At 40.6% G+C, this 19,625-nt stretch overlaps 1 protein-coding gene across 4 annotated transcripts in view; it reads right to left on the bottom strand.

Moving 5' to 3' along the window:
- Positions 1-19,625, bottom strand: part of grin2bb (glutamate receptor, ionotropic, N-methyl D-aspartate 2B, genome duplicate b) — a 125,896-nt gene that overhangs the window by 91,185 nt on the left and 15,086 nt on the right. For all 4 annotated transcript variants that reach the window (XM_088075498.1, XM_088075500.1, XM_088075497.1 and 1 more), the window contains one exon: positions 8,109-8,816. In XM_088075498.1, coding sequence (XP_087931624.1) covers positions 8,109-8,816 — 708 coding nt within the window. The remainder of the gene's footprint in view (positions 1-8,108; positions 8,817-19,625) is intronic.

Consider the following 19,625-nt stretch of genomic DNA (forward strand, 5'->3'; position numbering starts at 1 on the left):
CATGGAGAGGATGAGCAAAGTAATCATTACTGGAGCATGTCTGTTGTTTCAGTGCCTTCAAAATCTGTCATTTTATTCACTGTTCATGCCTCCAAAGTAATCCTAACATGTCCAAAAAATAATCCCAAAAAAGTACTCTTGTCATTAATGAAATCTGTGAGATTGATAACAACTGCTGCGTTATTTAAACACGTGAAGGACCACCAGCTCAAACTAAGAGCTTGTTCAGGCTTTTTCTTCGCTCTTGTAAACAAGCTATATTGTGGCTGTTGAAGTGTATCAGCATCAGCTGTGGAAGTTACATTTGACATATGGAGCCGTTTTGTTGCAGTGACAACGCACAAACGCAGCAGACTCTCCCGCCAATGTAATTTCTGAGACTGATCACAGAGGTGTCCTTCGCAAATTAGCTTTTCACGTTCCACACGTTCTCTTGAAAACTAATCCTGTCTAAACAGGATTTAAGATTGAGTTTGACAGCGTACTAAAGAATAATATCAGATAATAGCTTCATGAGGTGCAATATGCACATGTGCAGTTTATTATTGTAATTCTCTTGTCTTTTGGGATTGCTCCTAATTGCAAAAGGGGCATTACGGAGGCAGTCCATTATCCCCTCATGTACAACCAGGGATAATGGGATACATGGTGCATGCAGGATGAAACGAGGGGACTCATAAACCACAAAATGGGAATGAGAACAATAGGATGAGAAAATAGAGTGCACCCTTGGCTCAAACAATCGTGTCAGCTGCGTCAGATTAGCAGGGACCCAGCTACCAGCTAGTCTGGTTAATGTCAAATAATGTCGGTCTAAGTGGCCAAACAAGTCCCCAAAATAATTTACTTTCACAGTCATGTCTGTCTTACAAGAAGGCCTCGCACACTTCTATTTAAATGATGCCTATCTAAAGATGGAGAGGGTGTATAATTGTAGTAATCAATCAATAAGGCGTGGTGAATCGGTTTTCACTGACAGACGGTGCTGCTACTTTTCTGATGAAATGCAAAGCAGTTTGTAGTTACACGCAGTTTTTTGCCTTTCCTTTGATTGGAGAGCTCATACCACAAGGGAGCCATGTCGCAGTGACCCGTTCATCCATGAGTTTTTGAGTACTTAGCGTAGTGAGTGTATTACATACAGCTAATGTGGTCATCATGTCCCCAGTTTGGAGAAGCAGGCTGGAGACGGACATAGAAGCTCATCAACGTTCTGCTGTTGAGGAGGGCAGCAGCAAAAAGTATTTCAGCCACCTAAAAAAATCTATATCAGTTCAACTGTATGCAATTGTATTTTCACAGCTTTACCTTTCCGTCAGACAGCCCGTTTTGACAGGGAAGCTGTTGACGGCTTACATTCCCCATCTTTACTCTCGTCAAAGCCACCAGACTCCATTGACAAAAACAGTCATTTCAGCTTGCTGAACACAGGAGCTGCTAGTTTACTGCTGCTTCAATCAGTTAATTAGTTTGTGTTATTGTGTAACGAGTGCAAATGCGAACGAACCCTTTTAAACACCAAAGTCACACAATAACACAAACAGAAAAAGTATTTGAGACAGCAGTAGACCAGCAGCTCCTGCGTCCAGCAATGTTAAATCACTGTTTTTCTCAATGGAGTCTGGCTTTGAAGAGAGCGATATAATGGCTTTATTTTTTATGGAAATCACTGTCTGACATTACGGTAAAGCAGTGAAAATATTCTAAATATAGCATACACATAAACTGATATTGATTTTTTTGTATGAGGGACCTTTTAGTTGGTAAAACATATTTTGCTGCTGACCTCCATCCACCACAGTAAACTGTAGCTTCTATGCCAGACTCCAGCCTGCTTCTCCAAAACAGGGGTGTGTCGACTGGCATTTACTGAATGTATATACTGTGTAATATACTGTGTATGAATAAGTAACCCATACAGCCCCACTTCAGAACTCTGAACTATCCCTTTAGCCTCCTGCATGCTGAGGACTTACAGGAAGTGTTGAATGGAAAGCAAAAATCCTCTGGAAAAAAAATCAACTTTAAGGAGACGGGACAGTTTATGAGAAATGGTATCAGGATGCTGTGCGCCTCTCAGTAGCTCATTTGCAGTGAAAACAACAGCTATAATCTCCCAAAACACAGGCAAAGGGGTTATTATCATTGAACACCAGCATGCTCTACGTGTCCACACACGTGCACACACACACATGCACAAAAGCAGGCACAGCTGAAGTCCCGACAATAGATCTGGAAGACCTCATTAGTCTCAAGAGCCAGAGTTGAGTGCGGGCCGGGGCCAACTCTGTCGTCCTATTATGCCAATACCAACACATGGCATGGAGTGAATTAATGGCTAAATGGAAGCGTGCAAATTGTTTGGTGCATAATGGACCTACCTGCATCTGTCACTGATTCATTATAATGGGCTACTGGAAAGGAAAATAAAGCCAGGAGTGCTGCGGGGTATCAGGCAGGTTTATTTGGGCGCACCATTTCCACTGAGACTGTGAAGTATGTGGAATAATGCGGTTTAAAGATCAAATGCCATAAAAAGGACACACGTGTTCATTGTCGGAAATCAAATTGCTCAGTGACAGGATATGGTGAAATCAAGTGGTTTGCCCTACATAGAAGGACTTCAGGAGGATTTGGAGCACAATAGATCAGACCTAATTGTGGACTGATAAGGAATGGACTTGGCAACCTGAAGGGAATTGAGTTATTGATGCTGGAAAATCATTCACTCACTTGCTGTGCCACAGCAGATGTACGCACACACAGCATGTTCATGGAGCTCGCTGCCACGACTCTATAAGCTTCATGTTCCACCTCATCCACGCAGCAGTTTGTATCTCCATCTGTCTGTCACATATTTCCACTCTCCTCAGTCTTTCTGGCTACTTTACTCAAAATAGAATGCATGTTTTTTTTGTCCACCAAGCTCGTCCCTAGCTAAGAAGACATTGGCATAAAAAACCCTGATCAATGCATAGAGATAGTTACTGGAGTTACTGCAAGACCTCAGTTCATTCAGTCGAAACTGGCTCATGGGCTTTTTTTCTCGGATAAAATTACATATAATATTTGTCTTAAGGTACAGGTCTTATGTAGCCTGGGATCCAGCCAAATCTGTGAGCTGATAATTTATTTTCTCTGGCAGATGTGTCTGGTGCCCCTCCCATTCAAACAGATTTCCACCCGGCCACATGCCAGTCACAACCTTTCATCTATTACGGGGCATGTTGACACATCCTGTGCAACACACAAGGCTCATAAAACCAAGATCACACTGTCAGACCAAGCAGTGCTGATCATATATGAATCAAAACTTGGTTACTGCATTACCTATTTCTTGCCTCAGATGTTTTCAGAAACACTTTTAAGTGTACAGTTTAGCTGTAATTTAAGACAGTTTCTTCCTTTTGAAAATGGAGCCAGCACTGTCCCACATTGCATGTCTCATTCAGCACTACGTCATATGTTTAGTAACTCTTATTGGTTGTAAGTCTATTTGCGATAGAGACACTTTGGTCTGTGCCCTTTAATAACCCCCACTGGAAATGAAAAAAAATACTTACTGAGAGGTTCTGGCAATGACAGACTATGTCTTGTGTGATCACCAGCTTTGGCTTTATCCCATTAACCAGAACAGTTGGTCTGGTCAGAGGTAATGTCCTAAAAAAAACTCACCCACAATCCAGAAACTGCTATTTCAGGTTATTCACCAAAATAAGCAGTCTGTAATTTTAAGAAAGGTTAGTCCTTATTGAGTTATCTACCAAATATTTTTCAATTAATTGGGTGGTAAATAGTGGAAAAACAGCCATTACACTTTCCAAGAGCCTTAATATCTTAATATCTACCTTTTTTAAATAGAATTAATACAACCAAAAGATATTCACTTTAAGATGTTATAAAACAGAGAAAAACACAGCAAAGTCCTCCATTAGAAAAGCTGGAATCAGAGAAAGGGGCATTTTTGCTTTAAAAAAAGACTTTTCAATATTATTTTTTTTTAAAAATGAAAATTGTTTTTGATACATTTTCTGTTGAAAAACTATGGTAGTAATAGACCAATGTAATATGCTATAATGTTTGATACTAAAATCCTGCGTCGTGCTAAATGTGTCTGTGTAGGGATATACAGTCTATCTTATATAATTGATGGTCTTTGTGTTTCTTCTTGAGTTGGTATCTGAATCCAGTTTCTGCAAACACAGTACTGGTTATACACAGACTGAGTCTTGTCTTGTTTTGTTTGAATTTTCTCACAAAGTGCTCACACAGTCTTTGGTGGAGACAGGACAGTGGGCCCTTGTGTGAAATGAAATACTGAGTTCTATGGGATGACTTGTAATTTGACAATGACATAAGATTGCTTGTCATGAAGTAGCTTTTTTTCTCCTATTTTCTTCCACCTCGTTGTGTTTTGTATATTGTATTTATTAATTTCAAATAATTTGCAAAGTCTTCCATTATTGTGTGTTCTCTAAAATGTCATTCAGAGCCTAAAACGAAGTCTTAAAAACCCTTTTTGTATCTGACCAAGAGTCCGAAATCCAAACAGACTTAAAAAAACAATATTTGCATTTCATTTTGGTGTTTTCATTTTGTTGGGTTTTTTTGCCTTAAAATCGTTGCTTAAACTAATTTAACTGTCAAAATTGCTGTTTTTAATTGTCAAAATTGCTGTTTTACTTACTTACTTACTTTTTTAATGCGTACGGATGTTAGGATGCAGGGTGTTTGTTTTTTTTATTGTGTGACTAAGAATGTTAAAAAATAAAAACAAAAAGACACAGCTACAGTGGCACTAAAAGCACACTACTTCAACACAGTAAAATGCAGTTCACGTCAACCATCCTTCACTCTCAGCCTCACCACCCTTGATCCTCTGTCCCTGTGTTTCTACCTGTTTCTACGCTTTAAATTCATTATTCATCTATTCAAAACCTCACCTCAACCCCCACCACTCCATGGCTATGGTGTCCAACCCTGTACCAGTGCTTTTGTCATGCTAAGAAATAATCTTTCCTTTTCTTTCTCCCTCTATGACTGCTTTAATACAGTATGTAGAAATATATAAGCATGTGGTTGCCATGCCAACCCTTTGCACCGCATGCGACCCCTCCCTCTACCTATGTGTGTGAAAGAGAACATGTAAGAATAAAGGTTTAAGAGGAACAATCCAAGTGAATGGAAATCACAAGTACCAGGTTTTTCTCCAAAACTGTTAACCATTAAATGATGTGAAATGCAGGCCACCTCCCCCTCCACATACATCTTTCTCTTACGTGTTGTATTCCCTCAGCAGCGCTTGCGACGCTCTTACCTACACTTTCCCTCCTGTCACTCTCAGTTTGTGCCCTCTGTCTCTCTGTCAGCGGTAAAATGTGGTAATTATATGTTGAGCAAAATCCTCTTCCTCCTTCACGCCCACACAAGTTGTATTATTTCATAACCTTCACCCCCCCCCTCACTTGTTTATTCTCTCCTTCTTTATCTCTACAGTATTATCACTCCATTGTTCGTTTCTAACAACTCTACTTCTAATTCTTTCTTCTCTGTTGGATTTTCATATGCAACAGTCTTTTCCAGATGAGATGAAGAAAAGGCCCCATGGGTTTTACAGACCATTGGACGGATCGCCTTGCTGTGGGGACATTAACGTAATTCTCTTTGAATTAGAGCTTTTATTTGATTATTTCTTCATTCGAGAATTGAGAGACAGCCTTGATTTAAATGTTAAAGTAAAGGTGGTAGATCAGATTTCCAGATTATAGCAGTCTGTTCTCAGGGAAGTTGCTTATTATCTGCCATAATCACTGCAATTTATCAAACATAACCACTTTTTCTAATTAGGGCACTCAGTTGGCTGATAATGACGTTACTAAATATGTTTGTTAAGATACGTGACTTCACGTTACACAGGAATGGCATTAATGTAAAAGCTTTAAATACAGTAATTTCAAGATGTCACTCCCTCTAATTATCAGACAGATTTATGCAGCAAGGCCTTCCAAAATCAAATCAGATCAGGTAACTGTGGTCTGAGAATTAACTTTCTACATACTTCTGCATTTATGAAATAATACCCGTCTCATGACTACACAAAATCCTTTGTAACATCATGACTAGACAAAGTAGTAATAGCTGACAATGACCAACATAATGAGAGCAGACAGCCCTACCATATTATACAAAGCCAGGAGTTTGTGCTTTGTGACAAATTATTTAGGATTTTCTTGTTGAGAGTCAGTAGTTCACTTCTACAGTTTCTACATTTTTCTAGTTTTTTTTCCAGGACAATTTTACATTCTAGCTGTCAGTTACATTATAAACATGCACGCTGACAAAACACCAATGCACTTTGCTTCTTCTTGCACAGCAACATTTACTCCATTTTTTTATCCAATGTGTTTTCACTGTGTTTTTTCATTTATTTATGAGCCACAGACACATTTATGTAAAAGAAAATCAAGCTTTTCAGATCTTGAATTGCTTTGTACTCTTTTCTAAATTGCTGAAATTTTTTATCAATGTGTTTTAGTTTGGAGTTAAAGACATTGGAGAAACACCTTTTCTATCTCTTCACCACTGTCTAGTTCCAGAGAATCTTTGTCAAAAAAAAACCTTTACTCAAAGTACAAAAGGGGTCACATTTGTACATTTCTTTATGTATCATATCAGGGTTTCTAAACTGACGTACTATATGAGCTGACTTTGTGATCAGGAGCTTGTATGGATTATGACATGGTGTGTCACCTAAGCCACGGCCTAACTTCTACCAGAGCCAAGGTTTTTGTGCCTAAACATAACCACATGTTAAACACAGAGTTGTTAAAACGTAAAGAAACATAAGGTTTTCAACGTAAAGGCTACATAATAACATACAAATGCAACGTATCTGTGGTTTGAAGAAACATACAATGCCATCAGTTATTTCAAAAGCAGCCTAATCAACCACATTTAGTTGTACTGAATTCCATCTGTAGGCAAAGACCAGGAGATGTGGCTACAAGCTCTGGACAAACTAATACCATTTAAAAAAATAATAAGATTTAATTTGCTAAAGGTCAAAGTCAAGAATGAACTTTCATATTTTTGGCCTCACCTGTATCAATTAAACTAAATATACCTTGCAAACCAAACGCACACTATGTAACCGATGCAATGACTCATACCAAAAGACAACTGCAGAGAATCTCTATTGCACATCCCATTTTCTCCAAGAGGCAGGCTGCATCAAAAATCTAATAAAAACCCAACCTCAGCGTCGTATGGATTCTGTCATTCCTCTGTGAGGGACTTAAACATGGCTAAGCCTATTAACAACATTATTTAAGGATACATTTCAAAGCCATTGTTCCGTTTCTGGATCACAGATCCTGCTCGTGCGGCCTGGTTTGTGCCAAATCTCTCGTATCCCGATTCCACAGTGATGTGTTTTTTTTTAACTTGTTATGTACTCTTTTGTTTCACGCTGTGAGTCCTTTCAGAGTTGAGGCGACCCACTGACAGAAGATTCAACATGACGTCAGGCTCACAGAGGATGTCAATTATCAGCAAACTCAATCAGCAGAGAGGCTGGTTTAGAATGAGAAGCAGCACTGAGAGGTGGGAGGCTGATGCATCTTTGAAAAAGTGTGAAAGTGAAAGAAACTTCTCTATTTTTCTCTCCGTGTCCTTATTTTCTTAAACGTATCAAAGAAACACCTCATACTAAATATCCTAAATAAAACCATTATGACTTTTATGAATGAGTCATCCAAAAATAAGTCGATTATCTTTGAGATAAATGATCCAGTTATTCGCTATTGTCAATAAATCTTGTTTAAAACTGTTGCAGTTAACATGATTTTGCAGGTTCTTGAAGGTGGCTGTTAAATTTAATCCCACTCAGGTGTTTTATTCTCAATGCTAAGTGTTTTTGAAATGATCCAATATAAAAATCATATCCAAGAAACATTATTGTAATTAATGCTGGATGAAAAAGCAACAACGTGTCTCAGACATACCTGTTTAGATTTAAAGATGACTATTGTCGCTTCACTATTTACTATCAACATTTGGCCTTAATGATTGTGAAGTGCAATCAAATTATTGATGAACACTTTCCCTACCTTGGCAGCCATGACCATGGCGGAGCCTCCCCTGATGCCCAGGATGGGGATGTGTGTCTGGGCCGAGATGAAGTCCAGGATCTGAGCGATGGCCTCCTGGTCTGTGTCATCACCGAACACAACGCCTTGCAGAGAGTTCCTCGTCATTTGTGCGCAGATCCGATTGATGATACTCTTTGGATCAGTCTCATTCATGGTGACTACCTCAACTTTGGGAGGGTACGGGATGTGAAGGAAGTCCTCTTTCTCAAGTCCCACCCCCAGGGTTACTTCACTAGAGTTGCCCACCAGGATGACAGCTATACTGAGTGAGTTGATCAGTTTGGGATTGATTGGGGGAAGAGCCGGCAGGGCAGGGGAGTACTGAGGAGGGATAGCAACGCCCCTCTGGCCGCCTCCCCTCTGGCCACCTTGTCCCCCTGGGGAACCTCCAGGCCCTGAACCTGGACCTCCACCCCTGCGAGACTCGCAAACAGGCAAGAGGAGTACGGAGAGCAGGAGCAGAGAGAGGGATAAGGAGAGGAAGGGCAGGGTCAGCCGAGGCTGACAGTGAGGGTGATGAGAGGACTGGTCCGGAGGAGGAGGAGGAGGAGGAGGAGGAGGAGGAAGATGGGGCGAGGAGGAGGGGGAGACGAGAGGCTTGTCCTGAAGACGGGAGGGAGAGGGGCGGAGGCTGACAAGCATTGTGAAGGAGTGTAAACGCCGTCCCTAGAGGCAAAGAGGGAGAGAGGGAGAGAGACGATAAACAAGACATAGTATAAAAATATGGATTCAGCTTTTAAACTTATTGGGTCCATCTACATCTGCCAACATTAGCAAATCAGATACATGTCCATATATGATATGTTGGCTGATAAACAACAAGGAACTCCAGTACAGAAATGCCAAAGATGTGTTAGTCATGACTTATAAACAGTATCACCATTATACAGTGTGTCCACCAAAAGGCAGCTTAATTGTAATAGAATTATAAAAGTCCTGCTTAATACAGATGTTTGTCACAATTCAACAGCTTAAAAGGTCTCTGAGTGAAATTCAGAGCATATGAGTTGGCTGGACATGGTGCTCAACATGGTGGTGGCTGAGCCAGCATAAACGGCACTTAACAACAGCAGCTGTGCTGACACAGCTAATGGTGTTAACCAGGGTGGACATTACCCTTCAGCATCGATGCTATCCCAGTGTCAGCGGTAACCAGTTTTTGAACACACTGAAAAGCAGCAGCAATTAGCTAGCCAGTGGGATACACACATGGAGTAACATGCATGCGTGCACCAGCCTACCACAACAATCCACATTTACCACTTTTCCATCCATTTATCTCTGGTTCTTGAACCGGTTCTGTTCAGGATTCTTAAAACCTTGGCACTATCACCAACTTTGAACGGAAACACTATTCAAGGATGCATCGTTAACAGAGGGTGTTGCACAATACACAATGGAAGTAAAGACTTGTAGCAAGATGGCAGATGGCATTGATTACCTGCGAGGTTTTTTTCTGTTATAGATATTTGTTTTCATCCAAAAACAAGCATGGAGCAACTATTGATCAGACCACTGCCAACTCTTATTTCAGACGATTTCTCACTTAAGGTCTCTACTGTTGCCTTCCCCATCCTCTCCTTTCAACCTGTAGAGTATGACTTTGTCACCGTTCGCATGTCAGGTCAAGGAAAACCTGCTTGTTTTTGTTCCAACAGGAAACCAAAAACCGAATACTTCAAAATAAGGTGCTGAATCCGGGATGAAACCCATTCCATGTTGGTGGAAAAGAAGGGAGTAAGGTAGGCTCGGATTACATTACACACAAAGTCAGCATAACCTCATGCTCTGCTGTAGATGCCATTACCCTATTATATCTTTACATATCAAATAGTGGTTTGTTACTATATAAATGCATAAATGTTCTGAATGTCACATACAAAACCTTCAATTCATTAAAAATATTATTTCAATTTAACAACCAAATTTAAGGGATCCTTATAAAAAAAAAGTTTGTTCATGCTATTTGTTACATTAAAAAAACTAATATGGGCTGATAAATTATTCTAGATTTATTCAAACTCTTAAATATTAATATTGATATGAGCCTCAAGAATCCACTACACACATGGAAGATACAGTTGTGTTATTTTACACCTCTCTAGCCAGTTAAATTCTCATCTGCTTCATCTAAAATGCAGAGCGACTGTGGAGACACTCCACTAACACAAAAAGAAATGGAGCATACCTTTCCATTTTTCATTCTGTATTAGCTGCCATTTGGTAATATTGAGAGGAATAGTTGTTACCAAAGAGATGAGCATCTGTTGAGGATATTCATTTATTTCAGTAGCAGCAAAATACACTACCTGCAATTGTCTAAGTGGGCAAAATATGAAAAAAAACCCCACAAAAGTAAGAGTTAATTTTATTAGATGAAAAAGAAATGATTGAAATAGTTGAACTATATTAAATCAATCTCCTTCTGATAATCAGAGCTTTCTAAATTATTAAATGTATATGTATGTAATATATATAATATTATTTTTTGTTCTTTTCGTCCACATTGGGCAGAACACATTTCACTTACTGAAAAAAAAAAATATTCTGCAATTATACCACTGCTGTTGGCTCCAAGTTATGGATGACGTTAATAACGAGCATTTCCCCGTATTGGTCAGGACCTTAAGAATCACAGATGACTCAACCCTTTAATTGCTGAACCAAGTGACCCAGATAGCAAGGTATCAAACCGCACACTGAGAGGCCTGTGAGCTCTCACAGAGCATCAAGTGACGACGCCACATCCATTATACTGTGCTGTGACTTCCTTGGAGGAACCCTGTGGCACACATCAAAGACGGAGCAGGAAGGAGATGGAGAACTCTGTGTGTGTGTGTGTGTGTGTGTGTGTGTGTTTGAGAGAGTCGGGACAGCACTGGGTGCATTTTGACAGATTGACAGCCTCACAGCTTCATGGACTAGCTGCCAGGCTAAGTGACCATTAGACACTCAGGCTGGGCTCCACTGAGTGTCTCTCTCTCTCTCTCTCTTTTTTGTCTCTCCCCCTCTCTCTCCCTCCCACACTATGTTCATAGCTTTTCTCCCTTTTACCCTCCAAACATGTATTCTTTCAGTTGCTCCCTCCAACCCTCTGAGATCCCTTCGCTGCTCTTTGAAGTCAGCTGCAGACCTATTATTTACTATTATTGCTATTATTTACTGCTCCTCTATTAGCAGCTGTACAAAGAGCACTGGAGAAATGTTCAAGGAAAAAAGAGAGAGAGAAGAAGAGAGGCGAAGTGAAACATGTAAGCAGAGGGAGGTGACAGGCAGGGGAAACACAATTAGTCATAGCCTGATGTGAAAATTGTGGTTTCTTACTGTGTGTGTGTATTTGTGTGAGTGTACTGGGGGGGGTACAAATTTGGGCATATTTTCTGCATAGATAAAGACGTGGAATCTTAATGAGTATATGTTCATGCTCATATTCTAAATTAAGCACGGAGGAGCACTTTCAGAGAGGAATAAATGAAGGGCAGGGTAAAAAGGCTTGCTTCTCTTCTTCGCTCGCACAACACCTTTGCTAATCTTTTATTTATCAAGCGCCCAGTGTGTTGAGGAGCCGCTCCAGTCAGCACCAAGTCCAAACAAAACGAAGAGAGAAGTTGGGAGGAAATCCAACAGAGGTAGAAAACAGTGAGGAGTAATGTGTGAAATAGGGCGAGCAAAAAGAGAAAGAGGCTGGTATAGAAAATCAGAAGAGCAGGAAACGTGATCTCCACATAAAAAAAACAGTTTGTCTAAAAGGTCTAATTAGCAGAGGTTTGTCAGGCTTAATTGCAGGTGCACAGTTGTAAACGAGTTGAATTTTCCATGGGGGCGCCACAGAGGAGCAGATAGGGAGAGAGAGAGAGAGAGAAAAAAGAGAAAGAGAGAGAGAGAAGGAGGAGGAGGAGGAAATGAGTGGGAGGAAGGCAGCAGAGAGAAGAGAAGAGGAGAGAAGAGTGGGGCGAGGGAGAGAATAAATAGAGACATACACAAAAGAGATGGAGGTGGAGGAAGGAACAGCAATAAGAAACCCAGAGGAGGGAGGGAGTGAGGGAAAGGAGGTGTGGAAGGGCAATACAGCTGAGGAGGGAAAGATGAAAAGAGGACATGATTAGCACAGGATGATAAAAGAGGAGTCAAGGGTGGGGAGGAGGTTAAAGAAATCTGAAGAAAAAACTAAGTGAGGAAGAAGGAAATGATCTGAATCCAGAGCGTGCTGAGGGAAAAAAGGGAAATTCTGCTAAAGGGCTGATGAATCTACTGAGAGGGACACCGGAGGGAAACTATTAGAAAAAAAATCTTTGAAAATAATGCAAGAAGTGTGACAGTGAACAAGGGAGCAGAGAGAGAGAGAGAGAGAGAGAGAGAGAGAGAGAGAGAGAGAGAGAGAGAGAGAGACCCACTCGGATATGCGTTTCTGTATAACAGCAGTGCTCGGTTTCCATAGTAACAATTCAAATATGCCTCCACATAACACCCTGATGGACAGGAAGATACACACAACATGCACACTAATTCATGCAGCACACTACATGCAGTGCGTGCCCTCTCCTAATAATACACAATTTACTTTTATCTAAGCTGGCGCATATTGCAGTGCCGACTCTCCCTGACAAAAATAAAACGCTTGTAACATAAAATAAATATCACGGAGCCTTTGCACCAACGTGTGCACGCACACCCACGTACACACTAACGAGCAAAGTTAATGCACTCCTGCAGATAGAGATGATCCACTGCTCCGCCTTTTAGTGTACCTCACATTAAAAATGAATCTCCAAAAAGGGCTACAGGCAAATAAACAGAAATAACAGGATGGAGGGAGCATCCAGCCCGCAAACAAGCGGAGCAGGAGTGGCTACGCATGCCCTGTCATTAACAGCCCCCCCCCCAACCCCAAATTAATGACATTTAAATGGAGGGTGTCAAGGGTGGATCATGCTCACGCTGTAATAGGACAAAAGTAAACCACTTTACACTGCATCAGCGAATCAAAGGTGACACATGAATTTATGTGCTCTTGTGTGCACATTACAGCACTTACACAGCAATTACAGTAACATATGCAGCGCCAGGAAAACATGGGTAAGTGGCGCTGAACGGCTACACAAAACACCCACATGTGCGCATTGCTTGTATCCAGTAATTTACTGCAGACGTGACTAACCCTCTGCCCGGTGCTCCCATAAAGAAGCATGCACATGAACACCGCGCTGGCTGTGCAAGTGGTTTGAATGTATGCACTGTAGGTCAAGCACTGTTTGGGTCAGACATCTGAGCCCTCTTGTTGCATATGGCTTCTGTTTCTGACACACGTGCCCTCACATGCACACAGACAATCGGGTTCATGTGCAAACCGCAGGCCCTTGGTCGAGCCACATCATGCCAATAAGACAGCGGCACAAGTCATATCACACTTCAAATTTACAAAGCGCATTGATCACTGAAGTTTGTCAAATGGCACAAGCCACCAATAGAATAACCAGAGCTGCTTGTCACACGCAACTGCGCACGCTCACACTCAGGGACTTCCAATCTGCCAATAAAGATTCCACACAATCAATCAAGCCATGAACCGCGTGCCTTAATCAACTGGTCCCTCACAGTAATGAATGTGCATGGACTTTAACAGTCAGATGTTTTGTTTTTTCATGAGTATTGCCAGGAATTACTAGTGTTTATAGGCTCCCAGCAGCAGGCTGGGAGACATTTAAACTGAAACTGCCACGCTATCAGGCCCCTTCTATATCCCCGGAGACTTGATATGGTGGGCTGCACCGTATAGCATTTGAAAGGCATTGTGGATAACATAAGCTGACAGGCATATCTATTACAGAGCCCATTCACATTCAGTGGGTGGTCAGTTACAGGTAAGAGTGGTACTTTTGTTATCTCCTCGAAAGCACACACTAACATCAGACGTGATTTTTAAATAAAGAAATCATACTAAACAGCATACTTTAATAATATAATAAATAAAAGGCATTTTAACACTATAAAAGTATGACATGATCTGACAAGGTATAAGAAAAATATTTTGGAGTTGAGTGTGTTTTTTTCCTTTATCCCCTGGAGAGATGCCACAGCAGGTGACAATGTTTGACATTTCTGTCACAGCTCCAATATCTCATCTATAATTTTTTTAAAAAATGTACTTAATTTTACTAATTAGACTCTACTGCTACTACTTTACTAACTAGAGTCTACACCCAATGTGTTTCCTATGACAAATGCTTTATGAATACAAGACTCCAACTATTTCTGTTATTTATTTAATACTAGTAAACAAGTGACAAAATAAGGCCATTGTCTAATGTTAGCACATGACTCAGAATAATACTAGCGTTTAATGGTGTGTGTGGTCTACATACTGGACATCTGTCAAACCGAAGAGCCCCTCTGAAAACACCTAACCTAAAATAACCTAAGCATCACAGCAGCAAATCAGCAACTGTCTAACACGTATTGGTGTCTAGAGGGTCCTCGAATATAAGCAGAGAAAAAGAAAATGACTTAATGCAGAGAGGCGGATCTTCCCGTAGACGACACAGGCAGTCGCTCAGAGACAAAGATCTAATGGTAACAGTCAGTCTGTACTTGGGGTACCACCTCTAGTCCTAGCAATGCACTTTACAAGGTTCCCACACATTTCCATAGACAGAATTTCAAAACTTTTCAATGACTTTTCAAGGACCTTTAATAACAAAAAAAAAACTTGCCCTTCTTGCACAGGGTTTTTCAAACATCAGATTTTGAAAAGGAGCTGGCCTAGAGAGCCAAGTGTACTTGGTACGGCACTGTTTGTACATTAACATGCTGTTCACTTTTTCAAGGACAGTATCTGAGTTCTAATCATTCTGTCATATCTGTAGCTGTGATAAAATTGACTCAAAGATGAAGAGAGTTACGCCCTCGCTGTTTACTATTACTCAATAAAGAATCAAAATACTGCTTGTGAGTCCACAGCCTGCAGTCCTATGTCAAAAATCCTCCGCACCAAAAAACTAGAGATGTTTTGGAGGAATGATAACGTTCTGATCTGTCAGAGCTGTGTGACGTTGTGTTCAGTCAGGTAATCAGACATCATGCTGCTATAATCACTCCCCTGCAGGGGCGGAGGAAGTCAACACAAGTTCTATTTACATCCTGTGTAATTATTCAATTCACTCTCACAAAGTCAACTGCCGCAAAGTATACTAACTCTCTACTACACGGTTATGGTGAGAATTGCATAAAAATATGCCACACTGCTGTTGAATATCAAGTCACATTTTCAGTGGTGTTATTCTATATTTTGTGCTTTACCTTTTTCATCATCAACGCATCCTAGAAAAACACTGAACTGTACAATGTGTAAGCAGGTGTTCAGACTAGAAACAGCCCTGAAATATGACCCAGACAGATCTGAGTAACAGATCCTTGAGTTACAAAGGCTCAAATCAAAACACTACACAGTGATTCATAATACTCTGAAGACAGGATTTTACAACTCAAGTAAATTATTATGGCTGCAGTCACTTTATCTTTGCACAGATGACTTTGCTTTACAGTCCAGCAAAACGTTTCCTTGCTGTACGACCTTGTGTTTTCTTGTTTGAGCCCTATGTGCGGGCACCAAGCAGCAAAGTCAAAGCCAACGGGGAGGTGCCAAAAACCTGCAGTTCCTTGAGTAACCACTTGAGGCTGGCTCCATAGCGAGTTAATCCACACAGACCAAGCTCCCGGGAAGTGCGCCAGGAGTGGAAGTACACTGTCCGGGTCTGTCACACGATGGCATTGGGCCCAGAAAGACTTGACTTACATTGAGCGTCAAAACCTTGGCAAAATGTCTCATTTCATTACCACGATTTAATCCATTAGGTTATATAATATTTGTAAAGTCTAAAAGAGCCTTTAGATTAAATTATTTAATCAGTATTGAAGCTAGCAAAGTGCTAAACTGGAAGTCAGGCGCTTCTCTGGTGGAAGTTACAGCAGGCACAGTGTGCATGGTCTATGGACCTGGTGATGAGGAAGATCTGGGTACTTTCAGACTGTGGAAATAGAGCTTTTTTTTTTTTGCTTCATGCGCTACTGAGCAGTTGTCATATGAATGAACGGGGCCCCGCCTCCATGTTGTGTCAAGGTTTTCTTATTACATCTATAGCATAAACTCCATGTAAAAAATGCCCCTCTTTACAACAGAAATAAACATGTTTACAGCCTGGCACAAAAAACTATTTTGGTCTCTATAGCTAATTTCCCTCTTTGACAGCTGTACAGTGTATGATTTTTTTGGTACATTGGGTTATGAATAGGGTCACTTTCAGCTCCAAAAAAACCAAAACTGCTACTGCAAAAATGCCCAACTCGAGGCTTGAAAATGAGAATCCACAAACCAATATGTGATGTCACGGTAACTACGTTGATTATTTTTATACAGTCTGGCACCCACCTGTCATTGAAGTTCACAGATTTAAATGAATAAGGGGGCTTCTTTTTTTCCCTTCGCGTTGAAATGTATCTGAATGAGGACTTATTACATTTCTCAGTACTTTCCAACATTTTGACATTGTCTATGGCTCTCAGCACCAGCACCATTTGTTCCTAAGCTCAAACTTAAAAAAAAAACCCCAAAAAACAGCTAATAGTTTCATTTGTTAATCTGCAATTTCCAAAAACATAATGGGAACTAAAGTTTTTATCAAACACCACACAAACGATAGTAAATAGAGCATTTGTTGAGGACTATTTTCAGCTGTGGATTAACACACATTTGGTGGCCCTGTGAGTATTGACGGCAGCAGGAGGGTTATTTTGAGACTGACTGAAAATAAATTCATCGCATCACACAGTGCAACCATGTGGCTATATGGTTTTTATAGTTTTTCAAACAACAATGGAGGTCCATGTCACAAGCTTTGGCTACACAAACATTATTTTGGACTTTTTCATTAGATTTACTGCCAATGAGGAAAAAATAGAATATCACCCACCTCATCATTTAAGTCATGCTGATTCTTTTGGCTGCTTAAAGATTTTTAATTTAGTAATCTAGTGGGATGAGAGCGACTGAGAGAAAGAGAGAGAAAGATGTTCATGATAAAATAGGCAGCATAGCAGTGCAGGCAAGAGAAAACAGACAGTCGGGGGAATACAACATATAAGGGACAAACTGTGTGTATCAAGATAGTGCTATTGGAGTCTTTAAGAAATCTTCTAAAACATTGTTCTCTATTGAATAATCTGTCACCTTGCAGCTGCCTTGCAGAAGTGCCACAATAGCAGGAAAAAAAATCACTAGTTTATTGAAGAGGGTCTTGGGTGTTTCATTAAGTGCACTTTAGTCTGGTCAAGAATCCTCTCTCTGCTAATTGCACTTACAATGAGACACGCTATAGATCTCTACTGTTAAATTGAGGCTGCCTGAGCCCTCTAAATAACATTATATGGCCTCTTCATCAGAAGCAAATAAACTGACCAAGACAGAGCACACACACACACACACACACACACACAAAAAACAAACATGCAAGTGCACACACACACATACGCATGACCACAACTGTGCAATACATGCATGCACAAATATACACAATTAAATGTACACACTCAGAGGCACAGGAATGAAAAAAAAACGCAGGATTGAGGCAAGATCCATCTATCCCCCAGGGTCTTCATTACCTCATTGAAGCCATTTATTCCACTGAGGTTATATCTCCTGCTCTGGACTTAATTTAGCAGCAAAGTGACGTGTCCCTCGCTGCTGCAATACATACAGGGCGCTTTACAGCCCGGACCACCTCTACAAAGCACATGTAGACCCATGTCTCATGTACAATATGTCACAAGAGGCCATGCCAGATACTACAGGTCTCCAGCCTGTTTTTTTCTTTTCTAAACAGGATCATAAGTCACTCTGATGCAATATGTTACCCCTTTTTATCTGAGACAGCACAGTCTATAAAGAGCCAGTCACACGCTCCCTTCAGCCTCAGCCCATGATGTATTTTCTCAGGTTCTGTCCTCATTCTAAGCCAATTTAGTACCTACTACTTTACTGGTGGCAGAATCTGAGCATTCAGCAGCTACAGCTCTCCTGAGGTTTTGATAGCACGCCTATGGCGCCTAGGACTCAAGAGACTAGTTGTAATGAAATACCGACTTCCCACTTTGTCTGTTTTATAATTCCTTAATTACCCAAGGGCCTCACACAGGCCAGAGACCTCTGTAGTCCTGCACCTGTAGCTGCACTACCTGCAAACAAGCCCTCTGTGCCAGGCCATGTCAGTCTCATCAACTCATTTAAATTTTAGGACTGTCAAACAATTCACTTTTTTAATTGCAATTAATCAAAACATTTCCGTAGTTAATCGCAATTAATCACATTTTTTAGTCAAATGTTTTCAATTCCATTATTTTGCATTTCAAATCTATTTTGAAGCTCATTTTGACAGGATAAAGCAATTCTTAGACAATTCTCAACCAACTGTCTTGATTAGCAATCAAATGACAGCAGAAAAACTGCATGGGACGAGCATGGAGCGGGCATGTCTGTAAAGGGGAGACTCGTGGGTACCCACAGAACCCATTTTCATTCAGATATCTTGAGGTCAGAGGTCAAGGGACCTCTTTAAAATGGCGATGCCATTTACTGAGAAGCTAGTGTGAGAGGGCATGACTGGATTCCTCCCGTGTTCTGGTTTTGGATGATACCAGTATCATCACTGTAGCTTTAAAACTCAGCCCGGCACACTCTCTTACAGGCAGGAATGTCGGCTGGCGATTAACGCGATTTAAGAAAATGAATGCATTAATTACAGACCTTAATAACAATGCGATTAATGCATTAACGCTGGCAGCATTATTTCATTAATTTACTTATTTAAGTCTATGATGTCAACCCCTGCTGGTCACCAAACCACATCCAAAAACATCTGCTCTGACTTGGAACCAATCTTTCAACACATGTAAGGCTCTGAAATGTTGCTATTTTTCTTTTCCTGAAATGCGCTCTATCAGTTTGTTTGGTATTTTTGTGTCCTGAAGCATAGCAAAATAAAATATCATAATTCAAATTGGGCTTTTTGAGATTTTGGACCAGTTCTGTTTTCAACACAACTGCACATCACATGTTTTCACGATATTCTGGCGATTCCAGTGGGAAAAAAAGAAAATGCACAACAGAAACGTGTGGCAATTAAAGAATTATGCTGAATAAACACTTTCATGCATCTTCCAATCAGTGACCAGATCAAATAAAATGTTACTATAGTACAGATTCAAGTAAAATCTGTACTCAGTAAAGATTCATGGGTGATTTTTATTTGTGCGTCAATGTCCTACTACAACACCAACACACAAACTATGTACCAACATGACCTGACTTCAGCTGCATATTAGGGGCGCTATTTAATCAAACCTTTTAACTCTGAGTCTGCAGGACTTTGGAGAAGCTGGTTTGCACTCTCCTCCCTGTTGGGCGAGACAATCATACAGGCACCA

Source organism: Plectropomus leopardus, chromosome 3 (genome assembly GCF_026936395.1).
Source record: "Plectropomus leopardus strain MGB_pleo_1.0 chromosome 3, ASM2693639v1, whole genome shotgun sequence".
Taxonomy (NCBI): Eukaryota; Metazoa; Chordata; class Actinopteri; order Perciformes; family Serranidae; genus Plectropomus; species Plectropomus leopardus.